A 21,099-nucleotide genomic window follows, 5' to 3' on the forward strand; every position below is an offset into this window, starting at 1 on the left:
GACCCTTTAAAACTTAGCTAGGTCAAACATCCTGACCATAATTCATGATTTCAATTCATATTTAGTAACTTGGGAAAAAAAGCAAGAGCTTAAGATGATAAAAGGACTCAACTACAGAGAACTGTGACCAAACAGCAGACACCGTGGCTGCGCAGAGCCTGAAGTCATCACCCAATCAAGGATGGATACATCAGGTAGTGAAACATGATACTTTCAGTTTCTCATGCAGAGAGGCTAGGGTTATGAGGAATCAGTTTCTCAATGTTCTTTCAAGTGCAAATCACAATGCTTGTGATTTTTCTTTGGTAAAAATGGCCTTTTAAAGTAGAGTTCATTAGTTGGAAAAAAGAATGTTACAGAACTACACAAAATAGGTTTTTCATATGTCAAGTGAAAATAAACAAATTCAGGATGTGTATACTAATACTGCATGAAAAGTAAACCAAATAATCAAAGAATTCTCCAGGATATAAAAATAGAAGAATACACTTCAGTTTAGCATATATCCAAATTATTGTAAATACTAAGTAGGATGTAAATTAACCTATTTAATTTGTATAATATTATTTATACTAGCAAGAAGAAGAGAATTAATTTTTATCAATTGTCCTGTTTGTAATGCACCTTACACATTTTATATCATTGCATCCCTACAATACCCAGGTATAGTAGTCACAGATCATGATTAATAAGGAGACTGGGGTTCTGAAAAAGCAAGCCATTTGCCCAAGATCTGGGGTCCTGGTCGTGTCTGTACTGGCTTCTGAATGTGAAGGCTGATGCCCATTCATGATTGGTGACTTATGCTGCCTGACACTGGGAATCAGCTGCTCCCTCCTCTGGTCTCCATGGTATTTTTCTACAATCTCTCAGAACTCATCCGCTGCACTGTATTTTTTCTCTGCCACTGCATTGTGAGCTCCTTCAAACACAGGAGTTGTTGCATCTTAGCAGAATGCCTGACACACAGCAGGCATTCTTACTGAATTATTCCTATGTTGACATTGCTGTAGAGACTAACATGCATTTAATTGGGAACCCCTTTTCTCATTAGTGATGATCAAGGCATCAAAATATTGTATGTTGAACTTAAAAAGAAGTATTTTTTAATTGTTTTAGAGGTTACACTTTGGTCGAAGTTGGATGTTTTTGAAATTCTAATGAGCCTCTAAAGACTACAATATCCTTTGCCAACAATAAGGCACTGGGGTGTGAATAAACATGTCAACATGATATGTACCTACTAATTGGATGATTTTAATAAAGATCACAGATACTTTTACTGACAATCAGAGTAACCTCCTAAACCTTGAAACAAAATATGTGATTAAAAAAAAACCAACCTCTCAGATTTCCACTAACTATATACAAATGCTTTCCAAAAAGTCAAGTTCTTTCAGTTAGAGAGTAACAGTTACATTTGACAGAATATAATTTATTTTATCATATTTAATAAACCTTTAGCTAAGATAGGAAAGACAAATTCCAGGAAACACAAAATAGACTATGAGAAAGAAGCAAACAATTATTTTGTGTTTGTGGAATTTTTCTCATTTCCATCTTTAAATAACTATCTTAAAGCACAATTTATAAAAAGACAAATATAAAGAGCTATTGTATTTAAAAATACATGAATATAAAGATTCATGTATTTTTACAAATCTGCGCAATACCCATTTGATCACAAATCTGTGATCACAAATTCCACAGATCACAAATCTGTGCAATACCCATTTGATCACCCACACTGGATACTATAGAGACTGGAAAACATTTTATATGGCTTCATGTCTCAAGGGAAATGCATTCTCTTTTAAGACAAGACATAATGAATACTTTCCTGCCTCTGCAAAGATACATCAACATGAACACTGTGTTACAGCTGCTTAGCTTTCCATGGTACTCTTAACTAGTACAATCAGTTTTCTAATACTGACATTTAGATTATTTTCTTTTTCTTTTGTTCTGCAATATCCTTACATATTTACCTTTGTGCACTTTTCTACTGTCTTTACTAGGCAAACCTCCAAAAAAATCAAATTACTAAGTCCTTTTAGTAATGCACAAGTCCTTTTTTCTACAGGCTCAAACTAGCTATTATTAATCTTCCTTGTTTTGACTATGTCAGTAGGAAAAAAATACCCTCCTCCTGTTTGTTAAATTAAAATTTTTCTTTTCATAATTTATTGCCCATTGGTATTTCTTTTTTAATAAGTTTCCTATTTGGGTACTACATTTATTTTTACAAATAAATTGGCTTCATCATTGATTTTTTTACTTGTTAATTTTAAATTGCTCCTCATATATTAAGGATATTAACCTTTGGCCTATCATATGTTGTAAACATTTCCCCCTGTCATTTACCTTTTGGTCTTATGCTGTTCTTTGTTATACAAAACTTTTTGGTCTTTCATATTCAAATCTTTAATTTTTTCCTTTATAATTTTCACCTATGGTTTGTGTTAGGCTTCCAAAATATTTCTGGATTATTATTATCCCAAATTGTATAGGTATTCACCCATATTTGCTTCCAGTTTTGTCGTATTTGCTTTTTTACAGTTTTATTTTCAAACTCTCCTCCTTTCCAGCTGTGTAACCCGGGGCAAGCATTTGGTTTCTCCGTGGGTAAAGCAGGGACAGCAGTGTTGCCGGGGCTGCTGACTTACCACAGCAGTGCAGGCTCAGCCTCCACCCAGCGCCTGGGATATATTTTAGTTAGAATCTATTATTAAATCATCTTTTAAATCTTTAATCTACTGTAATTCATTTTAGTGTAGAAAAGGAGGTGATCATCTCCTTTTCTTGAAAAAAGTTCCTCCAGCTTTGCAACAATTCCACGAGGCAATCCAGTTTCAAAGAGAACAGACACCTGTTCTTAGAAAAAAAATTTAAGGGAATCATTTATTGCTATTTCTCTAGATCCCCTAGAGGGCCCGCTTTTAAAATTTCACTAAGAGAGGGGTGTGTGTGAACAAGTGTGTACATTGTGGAGTGTGTGTGTATGAACAAGTGTGTATGTTGTGGAGTGTGTGTGTTGGGTGTACATGTGAGGGTTGTCTGTTAAGGGTATGTGTGCTTCGGGTCATGATGAGAAGAGGAAGAAGGAACAGTATCATTATTTGGGCCAAGATATGCCAATCCATGTTGTCCAGTACAGGGAAAATATTTACCATTCTTTCGCAATATGAAGATATTTTCAGAAAAGTATAGGGGGAAAACAACCTAAAGTTACACTAATGAAACTGTGAACAGGGTGAAGGGACTGAGCAAAGAAGGAAAAAGGATCCCTGGACATGGACAATGGTTTGGTGATTGCTGGGGGCAGGGGAGGAAGAGGGTACAAGGGGACTAAATGGTAATGGAAAAAATACAATAAAGATTAATTGTTTAAAAAAGAAATATTCATAAAGTTCCTTTAATTTTCTATTCTGGTGCCTTTTAGCTGTGAATTCCTAGCTGGGGTTATACTTAATCAAATTTTTTTATTTTGAGGATATTTGGGGCATGGTAGACTCCTTTTTAAAGAAATCCTCGCTTGAAGATATGTCCTTGATTTTAGAAGGAGAAGGGGGGCGGGGAAAGGGGGGCATCGATGTGAGAGAGAAACCACCATCAGTTGTGTCCTGTACGTGCCCTGACCGGGGATCAAACCCACAACCCTCTGGTGTACAGGACAACACTCCAACCAACTAAGCCACCCAGCCAGGGCCACTGTAGACTCTATACAGCCTCTATGTTGTCTTCGACATGACCAGCTTTCCATGACCCTTATAGAATCTACTAAGGAAAGTTTGGTTCATCCGAAAGACTGAGGTTTTTTTGCTTTGTTCATTTCTATTTTTTAAACACAGCAGTTCCTTTTTCATCATAGAAAAAAACTTGCCAACTGCTTTAAGCAGCTAAGTTCACATACACACACAAAAGGAGCTATTTCTGCTGGGTGGTGGGAATCAAGGAATCCATAAAAGATGTATTATCCCCACCCTAAATGTTTCCTGTCTATGTAGTTCACACTTAACACAGCTATTTGTCTAGGGGAATATGCACCAGCCCATAAGGGAAAGTTCAGAAGTCTGCAGAAAGCAAGAGGATCTAAGAGTTGTTTCTATCCCAGATAAACCAAATGAAGCCACAACACTGTTAAATCTAAGAACCTTGTGGCTTTTCAGCAGGACTGATGCCAGAGAGAAGGTGGCCACTCTGTAGATGTCAGCTCCGCATGCCTGACGCAGGGAGTCCACAGGGCAAACCTGATCTCACTTGTTAGTAACCATGACCAAGGTGCTAATTTCTTCTGTGGAGTTTATGATTAGACATCCTGTAAAATGTGTGGACAAGTCTGAAAACACAGTCATGCCCAAAGCAATGCATAACACAATGTCAGAACAGTAGAGAGGGTTCCTGTATAGAATTTCTGCAAGCAAAGTTACAGACTGATCCACCCAGCCCTGAGTCACGTTTGATACAGATCTTTGAAAAGCTAACACTCTGAGTCTCCACACTTGTGCATAATCAGTCCCTATTGGGTATAGCAGCAACGGACTCAAAGCTCCTAGGCATGTGCTTTGGGAGCCCAGTAACCAAGGTAATATTCTCTCTACAGCAGGGCCCTGACAGCAAAGCACAGAAACTAGGGATGAAGGGAAAATGCACCTATCATTCATACACCTAACATCTGACCACTGAAGAGGCACAAGGGTGAAACATCACAACATCATAGCCCATCACAATGGGCTATGTTCTAGGAAATGGGAGAACAAAACGGGAGGGCATACCCTCTCTCGTTTGCAATTTGCATTAAACAAGGCAGCCTCACATAGATCACAGTCAAATAAAACACCAAGTATGGGTATACAAGGCTAAATATAACATATACACAGAATATTTCTCATTTTCCTAAAGTAGCTACATGAACAAGCATACAAGGTTTTAATATAATCAATAATTTTACCAGTTTAAACACTGTCCAGTTCTCATAGGAGTTAGTGTGGAAAAAAATGGTTAAGGTCATTATTTGTGATTTGGAATTCCCAGGCCGGCTCATTTGTGAGGATGTTTTTCTACTTCTAAACAGGGATGACAGGCACAGCAATTTTGGTGAGTCTGAACTTGGCAGGTGGCCCAGCTCCAAATCGGAGCACCTGGACAGTGCAAGCGCAGGCAGGTTCTTCACACATACCTGTGGGGATGAGGAATGCACCTAACTTGAACGAGGATTCAGTAAATCCCTGTCTCAAATAATAGCACTCTCAGAAACTGTCACAAGTAGTGACTCTAAACCTGCTTTCAGTTAAATGACCAAAAACAACAGAGTTCAGGTAAAAAAACTAAGCCTGATCTTGGTGACATGAGGTTTAAATTTTAATCAACTATCGTAGTTTGCCATTAAGGGGACCTGGTAAAAGGATCCTGAAAAACTGGGCCATGAGGGTAAAAGTTCCATGGTGGCATCCAAGAGCGATCAGCACTGCAGTCCTTGGGAGTCCTGTGGCATAGCGTGGGTGACTCACCCGGACGGATGTTTCCACCCCAGTGACAGTGCTGGGACTAATCATGAGCTGGCAGTGATGCTTGGCTCCTTTTTTGTTGCCAGATAAAGTGGCTGACTCACCAAGGAGTGGGTCAGGATTTGGTGCTCAGGATGAAAGAGAAAAAAAATAAACCACCTTACCCGTGAGGACTGTCTACTAGAAATATTTTGGAGTTATTCAGGAGGGTATTTTCACACACAACAACTGCAGAACCCAGCAAACTTTCTTCACTTCCATCTGCTCAACAGTGTTTTACACAGCCTGACACAGAAGCAGGCTTAACTCAACATCTCCTTTGGACTGTGGGGTACACAATATTTACAGCACTTGAGGGGAGGTTGAAACAAAGCTCCACCCAAAGACAGGCATTCACGACTCTCAGAGAACTTCTGACAGGAGGGAGAATGCCATCAGTACTATTCCTGGCCAGGTTCCCAGGCACGGCACTCCAATCTGATTTTCTGAACACAGCCTCTCTTGGGATGAGAGAGCGAGCCTGGGATCGCAGAAGTCTTCACACGCCACTGCCATTGACCAAAATCCTGTTTGCCACTGCTTTCAGCTCACTCGCAGGTAGCAGGGGCTCTGAATCTCAGTTTCCTCATCTATAAAATGAGGACAATAAAGTTTCCACCTGATGAGGTGTTTTGACAGTACGATAACCTGCTACAGGTAAAAGTATGCACACTGTGCTGAGAGCCTAGTGCTTGGAGCTGTATTACCTGTTGTTATTATCCAACCCTCTAAATATGTGTAAGTTAAATGATGTCTCTGGGTGCCAATAAAGACTCTAAGGAAAAGACATGGACAAAGAAAAGTAGTATGAAAGAGGGTGGTTGTGGGGACGAACAGGGGACCACAGAGTACACCTGACAAGCCCAGAGGAAGCCTGTATGATGGGCCCTACAAACTCAGACACTGAGTAACCACATGGGATGGTCTGATCATAAAAATTCCTCACTCAGATCGAGTCATGGCAGGTGTGTAGGCCTGTAGCTTCCTTGACAAAGGTTGGTCTTTACCTTCTGCATTTGAGATTAACATACCTTTGAAATGTCAGAGTAATCCCCTTTTTCTGGACCCTTCGTGGTACAACCTGGCTGGCTCCAGAGCCAGGAGACCACAGAACCACTCACTGTGATCTTATTCCCTTCGTATCATCTCCAAGTGCTGCACATGTTAGTTATTAACTATCCTGTGCCCACCGTGTACAAGAAGTATGTGTTCCTCCATTTTGCCTTTGCATGCAATCCCAGAGATTTCCCTGCTTTGCTCTCTCCAGCCCCCCTATTCTACACCAGTGGATTTCACGTAACCGCCCTTATGTCTCCTTCTTCAATTCTAATGTACACAATAAGCTGCAAAACCGCCATTTGGGGGAGCATTGTCTGAATCCACTGAGATACTGTTTTTCAGAAATTGTCAGTTTGGCTCAAATAAACTCATACAAATTCTCCACAGATTTGGGCATGTCTTACGTCAACAGGTGGGATTAAAAAACAGACACACACACACTTTTAAATAATTTAACAATATTAACTTAGCTAATTTGTTTCAGAGAGAATTTTCTTTAAATATGTACTTATTTATTAGAAAGAAGAGATGGGAGGGAGAAAGAGAGGGAGAGATACACTGATGTGAAAGAGGAACATCCATCAGTTGTGTTACATACACACCCCTGAATGGGTGACCCACCCCACAATCTAAGCATGTGTGCCCTGACTGGGGATCTAACCAGCGACCTCTCACTCTGCAGGACAATGTCCAACGCAGCCACACTGGTCAGGGCCAGAGGAATTTTTCTTAAGTGACCTACACTTATTCAGTTCTCTGAAATAACCAGCATTCTCTCTTCCGTCTGTAAAACACAGTGTTGCATGCCCAGTGCACACGACATCACCAGATTCGAGACTGCTCTCTGGACTCCACCAGCTGAATTATATTCTTACAAAGGGTCAAATGTGTTTGCTTCTAAATTGATCTACATTAGTTGTACCTCTCTGTAATTATATAACTTAACTAGTAAATGCAAAAAGAAAGCTAAGTTGAACACTTAGGAACAACCTGACAAAGGCCAGTCACTAAAAGAATTGTCAAATTAGGTATGGGCGAGATAACTTGTAAAAGACTATATAAAAGAAAAATCTAGAAGGATTTTGCAGTCGTCACACTGTATCGTGAATGTCTTTTATGATGGCATGCACCATTTATAATGAACCTCTGCTTTAACAAATTTTTCAAATAGTCAACCACTATAGCTTCTCCTAACTACAATTTTGATAACAGCTAATGATTACTGAGTATTTATTCTGTATAGCACTCACCGAATGATTCACATATACTTTAGCAGTATTATAAAATAACCAATACAGTGTGCTAAAACAACTATTTTGGAACTCGGCTGAAAACATTAGTTCTATGTTGGCTACTGTCAGACTTAGAGTGTAAACTTTGATGCATTGTTAAACAGTGTGACACAGAAATCATTTCTACCTCTGAGCACATCAAATCTGCTGCCCTGGGCACGGAATCAACTGTGGCTGCTCGCCCCACAGCAACAGCCAGGCTGGGATGCACTCAGCTGTCCCCTCACCGCACAAAGCAACGCTAGCAGAAGTGCAACCTTTCTCCTGACTTGCAGGGTATTAACCATGACCGAAAACACATGGCTTCAGCAAATTCGAGCAACATGCCATATGGTGAGAATTGTTACATAATTTCTAAGTCAATAGTTTAGAATCTCTCAGGCCAGGAAATGTTCATGCCTGCACTGGTCCCCAGATATGCTACCACAAGACTGATTTTTATTTTTGGTATGAGGGTTTATAGAAAAATATGTTTACCAAAAATACTCCCCTACAAGAAAGAAAAATTAAAAGCAAGGTTACTGTCGCCCTGGCTGGTGTAGCTCAGTGGATTGAGCTCGGGCCTGGGAACCACATGATCACGGTTCGATTCCCAGTCAGGGCACATGCCTGGGTTGCAGGCCAGTTCCAGGCAGGGGATGCACGAGAGGCAACCATACATTGATATTTCCTTCTCTCCTTCCCTTCCTTTCTAAAGATAAATAAATAAAATTAAAAAAAAAAACACAAGGTTACTGGAAATCACTGCTATTCACCAACCTGACAGATTTTAAGCAGTGAGAAATCGTTGACTGGTTGCTGAGAAGGCCTTCATTCCAATCAGCAGTGATTTAAACATGTACAAAGACCTACTGTCCATTATGATGCTCTCTGGTTTTCAGTCTTCACTAAAATATACTAACTTTATAATCCTAAATGTGGATCTATGCCTATGTGGGGTTGCAGGGGAAGATGTGGGTTTATGCAGAAATGCCATGCTTTGGGAGCCTCACTCTGCAGGTTACTTGTTTTTTTTCTTAACTCTGACACAAGGATTTTTGCCTTAAAGACTCAGAATTATGTGCCAGCATTATTATGACTACCTACCAAAAGGTAAAACAAGAAGAGATAATATAGTTAAAATGTAAAATGTCTCAAAGCATGATAAAATGCAATTCAAATGGCTTAACAAACAAGCCTTTGATTTGCCTCTGAAAAGTCCATCTCGACAGCTGTGTGGCCAGCATAAAATGTCTAATTCATGTGTAATCAGAGAGCTGGAGGAGATCTGAAATCAGTCTAGGCCAGCGATTTTCAGCTGGTGTGCTGCAAGAGGCCCAGTGGTGTGCCACTGGATTTTCTAAAACACGCAACACCTGACTATTTCATCAGGGGCACGGTCCTCTTTTCCCTTAGATTGTCAAATAAAAAAATGACACCAGCCAACACAACAATAGCTGTTCAGTATAAATGAACCAAAATTATACCTATTTTTGTCAGATCAGAAGAAAACACATTTGTTGCTATGCCACAGAATTTTATGATTAGTTTATATGTGCCATGAGATAAAAAGGGTTGAAAATAGCTGGTCTGGCTAATAGTGGGAAATATGGCTAGTGTCTCCTAAACCAGGTCTTGTAAACACTAGTAGAATTCATTTTCCTTCCAAACAACTGATGCTACTACCCTTACCCCTGCTACAATGTGACAACCATAAAGATGATAAATATTAAGTGAGCTTTTCCTGTGTGCCAAGTACTGGCTTAGGGACTTCACATGAATAGGTCATTTTGTTTTTGAATCAGAAATATTATCTTTTTTAAAAAAGGTCTTATTTATTTATTTTTAGAAAGAAGGGCAGGGAGAGAGGGAAAAAAGGAAGAGAAACATTGGTGTGCAAGAGAAACATCAACTGGCTGCCTTTTGAACACCCCCAACTGGGGACCTGCCCCAAAACCCAGGCTGAGTCCCGACTAGGAATAGAACCAGCGACCTTTCGCACTGTGGGATGACGTCCAACTCATTGAGCCATACCAGCCAGGGCCAGAACTGTTATTATCTTCATTTTGCATATAGGAAACAGAAGCAAGGTGGGATTAGTTACTCACCCAACCTTACACAGATAGAAGGGGGTGAGGTCGGAATCCGAACTCAGGCAGTCTGACCCAAAAGCCCACAACCTTCCACTGCTCCAACCAACCCACTGCAATGCTATTATACACGATTGCACTACGTATTTCTAATTCAGAAAGTCTGAAAGTAACTGTGAGCTTAATGTTTTTCATCAGCATGAAATTTAGAGTCCCAGCTTCTCTTCCTCCTTCAATACATGCACTTATCTTTCTCTCTCTCCCCTGCTTTCTGCCCCCACCTCCCGAGTTTTGAGAGCTGCCTTAAGAGCTCCCATTCAGTATCAATGATGCCATTCTTCTCTGAGCCTGAAAATTGGTTGACTTCAAAAAATATGTGCTTCCCCTTTTCCATTTCCTCTATTTCCCATCAGAGAATGAATGCTTCTATTTCAATGTTTCTATTCACAGTTAAGAAGGAATTGCTCTTTTTTAATAAAGAGAAAGGAAATCGAATTATCTATTAACAAATCTACTAGTAACATATTTACTAGACAGAGTATTTACAAAGAATGCAAACAAATCTGAGAAAATAGCAAGATTTTAGTTTTTGCTAAGGCAGTCACAGTATTTGTGTAATAATGGGGATATCTAAAGAATAAGAAATTTTGTAAATAGACATTGCTCTATTAGGCAAGAGAATCCTATTTCAGAGCTAATTGGAAGGTGGTATTTGATATAATCACACAAACTAAAATTTAGTAAATTTTAGGCTATCGGTATGTTTAAAAATCAGTTTTATCTTTTTAAATATTTCTGAACATACTGCTTGTATTGAAGAGGTACAGAAATCTTGAGTTTCACACTTGAATTTTATCATCTATACTTAATAAAGTTATTTTTAGTAAAAAGATTAGTTTGGCCTACATTCAAGGACATGAGTGATATACTGCAGAAAGTTAGAATGGTTTCTATGGGTAACACTGGAGGGTGTGATACTAGGGTATACGGAAAAGAAAGAAAATCTTCCTTAGGCATAATTTTAACCACATCACTCCAACAAACCCCCTCCCCCCTTTTTACCATATCAATCTAAATTTCTTAGTCTAGCTTTTTTAATTTCCTATTATCTAGCTTCACTCAATATGTACAACTGGATCTCCCACTGCTTCCCCCAAGACGCACTAGTCTGCTCAGACCAGCCCCACTCTCCCCCACTTCGGCATCGTCACATATGGCTGAGACAAATGCATTGTTTATAGGCACCTCCTACCAATTTAACCCTTGTAACAGCATATGAGGTAGGTACTATCATTCCATGTTTCCCACTTTACAGAAAAGAAACTGTATCTCAGAAAGGTTAAATTGTCAAAGGGAACCAAAGCAGGTGTCCTGAGATTTAAGCCAATTTAAATATTATTGGTGGAAATACTGCTGCATGGAATAGCTGAGATTTTCTTGCCTATGCTCTCCTCTAGGACTTTCATGGTGTTGTGACTTATATTTAAGTCTTTTATCCATCTTGAGTTTATTTTTGTGTATGGTGTAAGTTGGTGCTCGGGTTTCATTCTTTTGCATGTAGTTGTCCAGTTCTCCCAACACCATTTGTTGAAGATGCTGTTTTTACTCCATTTTATGATTCTGCCCCCTTTGTTGAATATTAATTGACCAGAGAGACTTGGGTTTATTTCTGAGCTCTCTATTCTCTTCCATAGATTTATGTATCTGTTCTTATGCCAGTACCAGGCTATTTTGATTACTGTGGTCTTATAATATAGTTTGAGATCAGGTATTGTGATCCCTCCTACTTTGTTCTTCTTTCTCAAAATTGTGGCTGCTATTCGGGGGCATTTATGGTTCCATATAAATTTTTGAAGTGTTTGTTCTATGTCTGTGAAATATCTCGGAAAAATATATACCAAAAGATTTCTCAGCAAATCTTAATAGAGATTGTGTTGAATCTATAAATTGCTTTGGGTAGTATGGACATTTTGATGATGCTAATTCTTCCAATCCATGTTCATGGTACATCCTTCCATTTGTCTGTGTCTTCCTTGATTTCTTTCTTCAATGTTGTATAGTTTTCTGAGTACCGGTCTTTTATCTCCTTGGTTAGGTTGATTCCTAGGTACTTTATTTTTCTTGCTTCTATAACAAATGGGATTTTTTCCTGATTCTGTTTCTGATATTTCATTGTTGGTATACAAAAATGTCTTTGATTTCAGAATATTGACTTTGTATCCCGCTGCTTTGCCAAATTCACATATTAGGTTGAGCAGTTTTTTTCAGTGGAGTCTATAGGTTTTTCTATGTATACTATCATGCCATCTGCAAACAATGACAGTTTTGCCTCCTCCTTTCCAATTTGGATGCCTTTTATTTCTTTTTCTTGTCTGATCGCTGTGGCTAGGACTTCCAATACTATGCTGAGTAGAAGTTAAAATTCAGGTTTCACTTCTGAGCCCACATGCTCTCCTTCATGCTGTACTGCCCTTTGGTTAAACCTATGCTAAACTTCTGTGTCTAGTTTCAGACACCCCTCTTCTATGATGCCTTCCCAGGCAACTGCAGTCTTTCCAGATTTCACTTTTCCAGGGTTTTCTCCTAGCAGTCATAATCTGTAAAATTTTGAGTTTAACTAAATATTACCTCAAATGTTTACTGTTGTTATGAATTCTTTTGTTTTCCAAGTTAGTTTTTACTTTCTCAAAGGCTTCCTAGGCTAAACACATAGTGAAGAACTCATGAACACATAAGAAACTATTCTGGCTTCCTGGGTTCTATGAGAAGAACAAACAGTAACACTGGACTGGGGCACAGAATGGGTGGTGGGGAGTCATGGAGTAGAGGGTGCGGAAGGTAGACAACGGCTACATAACGGGCCTTAAATGTCATCTAAGAAGTATAGATTATAAGTGATGAGTAGTCCATGAAAGTATTTGAGAAATGAATGAGAAAAATTCTAATTCCAAACAACATATCTGACTATATCCTGAATCACATCAACTGAACAGGGCGAGAGCTTGGGCTTTGTATAGCTATAGTATTTGACCTCATTTGTTTCTGTTACAATAGGAAATGTTATACTTCTGTTGTTTATTTAAATCCATAAGGACACACCCAGCCAAAATACACAGAGTGCTAACAATCACGGCAGACTGTTCCCCACTCTGTAGTATACATGTATGTATGTATTATTAATTTATTTATTTTGTTGAATTTATTGAGGTGACATTGGTTAATAAAATTACATAGGTTTCAGGGATACAGACTCTGTAGAATTTGTTATCTAATGTCCCAAAGGACCAACCAATAAAAAGGCAAAACATTAAGAACTATTTATTCACATTAATAAAATACACTGCTGAAGTCACAAAACTGATGTTTGAAAAGAAAGACTAATTTATCCAATGTGACCAACTAAAGGAATTTTCCTAGTTCAAGATTGCTTACTTTTGAAAAATATATACCAAATAATTTCTCGGCAAATCTGTTTTACCTGGCAAGGAAAAGGCTGTCAATAAAATTCCCTATAAGCAAGCAACTTTCTTTTGCTTTCTAATCTTTTAAGACCTACATCCTCTCCATCATTTCCTCACTGCTTTTCTTTTCTTTCTTTTTTTTTAAAAGTAAATGGGAGTCATTCAGCTGATATTCTTGTAAGAAGAATTAAGGAGAAAATGCTCATTAAGACTATACATCCAAGAAAATGGGGACACAGTCAGAAGGGAAGGAATCAAAGATTCCCTCCACTTAAACAAATGCTTTGCTCTTAAGCTAAAGCAATTGTGATTAACTCCTAGGAAAGGCTAGTTACCTAGGATCACAAATAATAATAAAATTAGCAGCCATTTGTATCTGACAGAATAGGGGATAAAATGCCTCAAGAAAGAAACACCAGCAAATGTGGGGCAAGGAGACAGTGTTTCCCTGAGGAAAGTGTGTTTTAGTTATATCACCAGTGACTGCTTTAGAATACTCAGGATGTAAAGGGAGGGCTGGAAACCAATAGCACCTGTGCTTTGCTTATATAAACGGAGCCATGCAATCCTTGAAAGTTAATGACAAGGAAAGGCATGGTACATTAAATCTCCTCTTATGCGACAATCACAACAGCTGCCATTTATAAGTTGAGATGGTTCCCCATTATCTCTAATCCCTGGAGCATGTCTGGAGATACTAATATCCCCTTTATACGTGAAGAACCTATAGCTCAATGAGGTTGTGGTAGGGGTCAGAACCTGCCCGTGACTTCTCAGCACCTAGTGGCTGAGCTAAAATCAAATCTCACTAGCTCCTAAGTACATGCACTAGATTGGAAAGAATGAATGTGAATTTTATGGGGAAAACAGAATGCCAGAAGAATTAAAGAAAGTAGATGTAATGTAAGAAGAGGCCAGAGGCCCAACCATCAACCGCAGAAAGAGAGCCAACTTACCAGCATATTTTGTAGTGTTAGATTCATCCATGGACCAAAAGCAATAATCAAAGGCAAATACCTGAATAAAAGAACAAAATATTAAATTTAAAAATTCATTGACTTCTATGAGTAAATCAGACTGCAAAAAATAAAAAAATCACTGATGGAGGTGAGGATGCCTGTGACTGCCTGATATTTTAAAAACCTCCATAGGTTTGATGCTTTGTTAACCCTGAAGTTTCTTTTTGACTAAAGTGTTGATTATCTTCTAGTACTAGACTAAGCTACACATGAAAACTGCTACTTATCCAGAATTCAAACAATCACATATCTTAACCAATTTTTTAAAATTATACATTTAGTGAGAAAAAATAATGATTCCTCTACCAAGTCAACAGTTTCTGGCTGGATCTCCCACAACTTCTTAAGAAACACTAAAGCAATCAACTTTCATTCAAACCGATTTCTTCTAACTTTCCATGATACTACCATTTCTAGCATAGCCAAAGCTCAAAACTCCCCGCAATGTCACCTTGGACACCATCTCCTCTTCTGTTTTAGCATGCAGTCTTGGACCCAGTGTTGTTAATAAATCAGTAATTCACTCTTGCATGCATTAATTTTTTAATTTAATTTAGATTTTTATTTATTTATCTTTAGAAGGGAAGGAGAGAGAGAGAGAAATATCAATGTATGGTTGCTTCTTGTGCACCCCCTGCTGGGAACTGGCCTGCAACCTAAGCCTGTGCCCTGACTGGGAATCGAACCATGATCCTTTGGTTCACAGGCCTGTGATCAATCCACTGAGCTACACCAGCCAGGGCTAATTTTTTGTATAGTTTGAATGCCTACTGTTATGAGGAATGACTGATGCTACCTTCCTCAGGACCCTCATCTAATCATTGTTTTCCATGCATACGACCACCACTCATGTTACGGCCATCATTATCAAATGCAGAGGGCAACATTTCCTAAATGTGCTCCAAGAAATAGTAGTTGCATGAGACAGTCCATAAAAAAAAGACAAACCATGTTAGAAATCGTGTACATTTTGCCCTGTTTGGGATTCTCAATATGTAAGGTTCTGAAAAGTCCTCCAGCAACTAAATCAATTTAACTAACTTTTTATTTTTCCAACTAATTATGGTGAGGAGGCCCTTTCTTGAGTAACTCTTGTCTACATGCCTTGAAACTAGTGTTTCTCCATATACCAACCTCTTAGCTATCTCTGGCCCAGGTGACTCAGCAGCTACTTTCCTGGGCTCCTTTTTACAGCCTCCCTCCAATGCCTCCCGCCCTTTGGTAGTACACACAGCAAATCACAAACCTTCCAAGGGCAGGGACTCTTCAATGCCTAATCATTTCCAAGGGATCTTAAACAATGAGCAAACAGAACCCAATCTCTTTGACCTGGCATTTGAGACTGACCACAATGAGACCTTTCCAGCTTATGTCCCCCAACTTCTTTATGTTTCAGCTAGACTCGTCAGCACCTTAGAGTCACAATCCCACCTCCATTGGTGTTCTCTTCATTTCCACCCTTCAAAGTGCTTCATACTCCTTAAGGCCCAATGCAATATATTTTTCTTCTAGTAAGCATTCCTTGGTGCAATCCAAAGGAATTAGCTTTCCCTTCTCTAAACTCTCACAACACTGTATAATCATGTGTGTGTGTGTGTGTGTGTGTGTGTGTGAGAGACACCTATACCAATTATTGTACTTTTCACTAATTCTGTGTATCATCCACGCATATGTTTTATCTCCACTGGTAAACTAGGTTCCTTGAGATCAGGAACCATACCTGATTTATATTTGTATTCTTCAGTGTTCATAGTAATTGCTTTAAAATTATTTACTGTATGATTAATGGCATTGAGACCTTACATGAAAGCAGGTATACTATCTTCATCATCAAAAGATAAAGTTATGCTCTCAATAATTTCAGCACTATCTATACTTTAATGCTTTTAAAACTGATTCAAGTATGCACACAACTTACATCATCAATCTCAAGTCCAAATTCAATTTTGTGACTTATGCAAACATTCACTCTGGCCTTACAATAAACAAGGCTAAAATGAACAGCTATGAAACAATAGTTTCAGCCAACAGAGTGTGGAATATTTACGGCATTCAGAGGGCTGTTCCAATGACTTGAGAGACCACACAGGCATAATCCAGTCAATCATCCTGCCTCTAGGCAGAACTGAACTTCAACACTTTTCCTGAGAGATGAAGATCTGTCTTGTTTTTAAACATTTCCAGAAAAGGAGATTTCACAACCTCCTTTTAATGGCATCTTATTATACTTACTGTTCATTCCCAGGACATTTTCCTTTCCTTTTAACCTAAGTCAACTCTCCTTACTTTAAATGGCCAAAAGAGGCTATTTTCCAATTTTTATGTATCTTTATAATTTTATTCTAGCAGGGGTGTCCAACCTTTTGACATCTCTATGCCAGACTAGAAGAAGAGTTGTCTTGGGCCACATATTAAATACACTGAGACACACAATTACAAAAAAAACTCATAATATTTTAAGTAAATTTACAATTTTGTGTTGGGCCGCATTCACAGCCATCCTGAGCCACATGCGGCCCACTGGCTGCAGGTTGGACACCCCTGCTCTAGAGTCTCAATGACTTCCTCTTAGTAGTGGCTCTATCAATGAAATAATCATTTATTTTCTATATGTTAATTTGCACACCTAGCTAAAAGTTACTTTTACAGCTTGCCATGTTATATACAAGGTGAAAAAGCTAGAAATTTATATTCCCAGTAATGCTACTTAAAGTACAATGAAATCCACCCCAAATTCAGGGTCCAACTCTCAGTGATAATTATTCCAAAATTTTGTGCCATTTCTAACAAACAAACAATTACTAGTTTAAGGCTGTTTTTGTCCATAGATAAAGAACATATTTGAAGTGTTTGCTTCCTAAAATTCAGACAAATGTTAAGACGCAGCAGAGAAGAAAGGGGCCCTGACAGTGTGGTAGACACTTGACACAACTGTTCTTCGCTTGTCAAATACCAGCCTCTCCCTGAATCACGTCTCACATTTCAAACCCTTTGATCACAGGCATTTTGGAATGCTCATCCCTCAAGCCGGTCATGGTTATTATTTTACTCAACATTTACCAGTAAGAAAGCTAAAGGCCAGAAATCTGGGGGGTTTCCCTAAAAATTCAAGAGCAAGTGAATAGAAAAATTGTTATACTTTTTCTTTAATGCATGCCACAACTGATTGCTCCTTCTATGAAAATCTACAGCACTCCGTAGCTCCCCTGGCACTGGTCCACATCTCGTTCAGTGTGGGTCTCCCCTCCACTCTAAAAGTGAATCCACTGGGGGCAGGGACTTCAGCTCATGCACCTCATAGTACCTGGGTCAGTACCTCACACAGAGCAACTGCTGTACATAATGTTTCTTCAATAAGTAAACATAATACAAGCAGAAGGAGTTGGAATGCAGACAAGAACACAGAATGGATATGTGAACTATGGTGAATAAGCAGAGATTCAAATTGCCAAGATATATTTTCAGATGTTTCATTACTTTCAGATGCATGTTTTGGGGGAACTTGGTCCCTTCAGCAGTTAAATGCAGATCTGGTCACAAGATGGGCACTGGGGTTCTCTTCAGCATCAAATTCCATGGTTCATATGAATAAAGAAGTACGGCCACATCATGTGTAATGTGTAGTTTGCATAGAAATTAAAACAATTATTTGTTTGACTACTGCTAGGATAATTTTAATTATGACTGTTACTAAGAGTTTCAAAGAAGTTTAAAACAATTTCTTTGTCCTCTCATTTTCTTTGCAATCTTGTTAGTACTATAAGCTATACACAAAATATTGTCTTTCTTTTCATGGACAAACATTTACTTTAATCACAAAAGCTTTATAACAAAAGGAAATATGATTATCTTAGGGTTTACATAAGTTTTGGCTTTCCAATACGAAATCCACTGATATTTCAAATGAGCTAACAAAACAACTTTACTGATTGTTATTCCTTGGAAACTGACCACTTCATATAAAAAGAAATTAATTTTTCCAAAGCCAGCATATCATATTAGAGAAATAGGTTCAATAAGATTTCTAACTCATTTCATAAGAATTCCTAAATTCTTATTTCATATATTCATTATGGAGTCACTAGTATCTTAACTGAAATGCAGGAGGTGTGGGATTTCTTAATGCATACAACTGAGTAGAAAAATAAATCAAATTTGGAAATCATGTGTAAATTTCCTATTTCATCAATGCCAATTAACACTGTGAGACCTTTATTTGTAAAGGCATCCATACATTGCCAAGCGCTTTCAACTAGAAAAGGAGCCAAAAGTACAGATGTTCCCCAGTTGTCTTTAAAATCTGAAAGGCATTATCTTGTTTTCAATACAATATTACTCCACCTTCTCAGAATCCCACTCCTTCCTCTTCCTTTGCAATCTGTAAAATTCATAGCAGCACTGACTTCCCTTCAGCTTGTGGTCCGTATCTGCTCTACCTTCATCACTCTCTTAAAAAATGCTAGCTTTGTATCTTTGTGGACCACTGAACAGCTGGGAAAGTTACTACAGGTTGTTTTTAATAAGACAAATGTGTTGAGTGATATATATTGAGGTGAAGGCATTCCAGCACTTCAGAGCGGGATGCAGCATAGTCAAACTCCACTCTTATCTGACAGTCCAATCTGACGGCATTTCAGCAAAATTCAATTTACAATTAAAAAAAAAGGTAGAAAGAAAGAATCTTGAAGAACCAGAAGGCATCAGCGTTCTAAGAAATGCAATGTGGTAGTCATTTTCCTGACCTATAAAAAACCAAATGTAAAGGTACTTACAACTGCATTACATGTGTGTCCTTCCTTTTCATTCTTTCTACTTACATGCTTTCTCTTCTATGTTACCCAATTGTAAAATATTTAATCCAGAAAGCAATCAACAAATACTTATTTTCCACTTTTCTCAGTTTTAGGTATCTTAGGGAACTCAAATATGTATTAGGCATATTTTGGGGGGTCCTCTACTTGCTTACGGTCTAGTTGAAAAGACAGGCATGAAACAATGAATCTTGAAAATAAAAAAGTACATGTCTTTCAAAATCATTTTAACACCTCTCACAACCTTTCTCCAGGAAGAAAGTGATAAATCCAATACTACTCTCTGGAGAATTTAATTTTGTACAAAGAAATATTTTCATATACACAGAATTTTTGCAGCGAGCCAAAGCCTACTCCCTTTCAATTTCTCCTTATTAAAACTTTTTGATGTCATCTCAAATGTCACTCCCTTATGAAACCTTTGTTAAGAACACTACTTCTTATTACTCTGAATTTTATATTTGTCTGACTACATTGTGATTGTGTGTGCGTGTGTGTGTATGTGTGTATGAGAGAGAGAGAGAGTGAGAGAGACAGAGAGAGAGAGGTTTTCTTTGTTTTGCTACATCATTAATTCTTAGAGAACAAGACCTTGGTTTTCTCAATGTTTTTATTGTCCACAATTCTGCCAAACAAAAATACTCTAACAGTGTATTTTTAAATTAGCTTCTTGGTGAACTACCTTTTAATTAAATGCTCTTGTAAAACTGTGTTTTCAGACATGTTTCCGCTGCAGCACTGCAACAGAGTAGATAACACAACCGTACTTTTGTCAACACCTCCCTTTTCACTTCACCTGTGGAAGTGCCAAGACTGGTGTCATCCTTCAGACACTTTTTGCGTTCATTGAGTTCTCACTCTTTTCCTGAAAAGAGAGAAGAAAGCTCCCATATTTTTCTATAAATTATGTCAAGAGTCAGCCATCTCTTCAGCTCTGAGAGCTTCCACCAATGACCAAGAAATCCTCTGGGTGTATTAAGCACAGTGGGAAGTCCAGAGGGGGGAAAAATATAAGAAATTATAGACATTAGAGGGAATCCCTCCTTCCTGCAATCCCCTCCCTCTCCTCACTTCCCTGCCCACTGAGCTACAAATCATTCTTTAAGACCAACATAAATGTCACCTTCTCCAGTGTTCCCTCACCCTCTTCTCCACATTTATCCCCGTTCTGTGCTACTTTACTTGATAGGCCCGATCTCTCTACTACATACTCTACCTAAATAACTGCAATTTTACATTAAATTAGGACTGTGGGAATTTAAACAAACTGCCTGTTAACACAATGCTGGGTGCATAGTAGTAATTCAGTGTATAGCAGCCACTGTTATCAGTGTAACAGCACCTACTCATGGGCTCCTCTCCCCAGTTAATACTACCACCTGCAGAATATTTATTACTAGGTACCAGGCACCATCCTATGTGCTTTATATTCTCAGCAAGCTGGGAGGTTTCCTGAACCAGGGACTGTGATAATTTACTTCTTTATTCCCCACAGCTATAGACGTAGTCAATAGGTGCTCAGTATTTGCTGAATCAAATAGGGAAATGAGAAAAGGCAAAAAGGGCCCACGTGGCCATGAGTAGACGAGGTGCTACAGTTTACTGAGTTCTGTGTCAAAGGCATCAATGCAAAACCCTATTTCCTAGCTCCCGAATCCAGAATCAAAGGGTTTGCGGGGGGCGGGGGGGGGACCCACTCTATGAGAACTTGCTTTGTTTGCATAAAGGGGTGTGTCTCTCTCCTCTCATTCTATACTGTCATCCTACTCTCTTTGCACAATTAATCTACTGTTCACATCTGCAGACCCAGCTGCTATTAACAGCCTGTTCTAGCTACTCTCT

The 21,099-nt window shown here is 38.6% G+C and overlaps 1 protein-coding gene across 8 annotated transcripts in view; it reads right to left on the reverse strand.

Annotated features, from left to right (window-relative positions):
- KIF13A (kinesin family member 13A) overlaps window positions 1-21,099 on the reverse strand; it is a 210,188-nt gene that overhangs the window by 85,356 nt on the left and 103,733 nt on the right. For all 8 annotated transcript variants that reach the window (XM_037037902.1, XM_037037899.1, XM_037037901.1 and 5 more), the window contains exon 4: window positions 14,384-14,444. In XM_037037902.1, the coding sequence (XP_036893797.1) occupies window positions 14,384-14,444 (61 nt within the window). The remainder of the gene's footprint in view (window positions 1-14,383; window positions 14,445-21,099) is intronic.

This window comes from Sturnira hondurensis, unplaced genomic scaffold, assembly GCF_014824575.4.
Source record: "Sturnira hondurensis isolate 20B ecotype Veracruz unplaced genomic scaffold, ASM1482457v3 Scaffold0023817, whole genome shotgun sequence".
Taxonomy (NCBI): Eukaryota; Metazoa; Chordata; class Mammalia; order Chiroptera; family Phyllostomidae; genus Sturnira; species Sturnira hondurensis.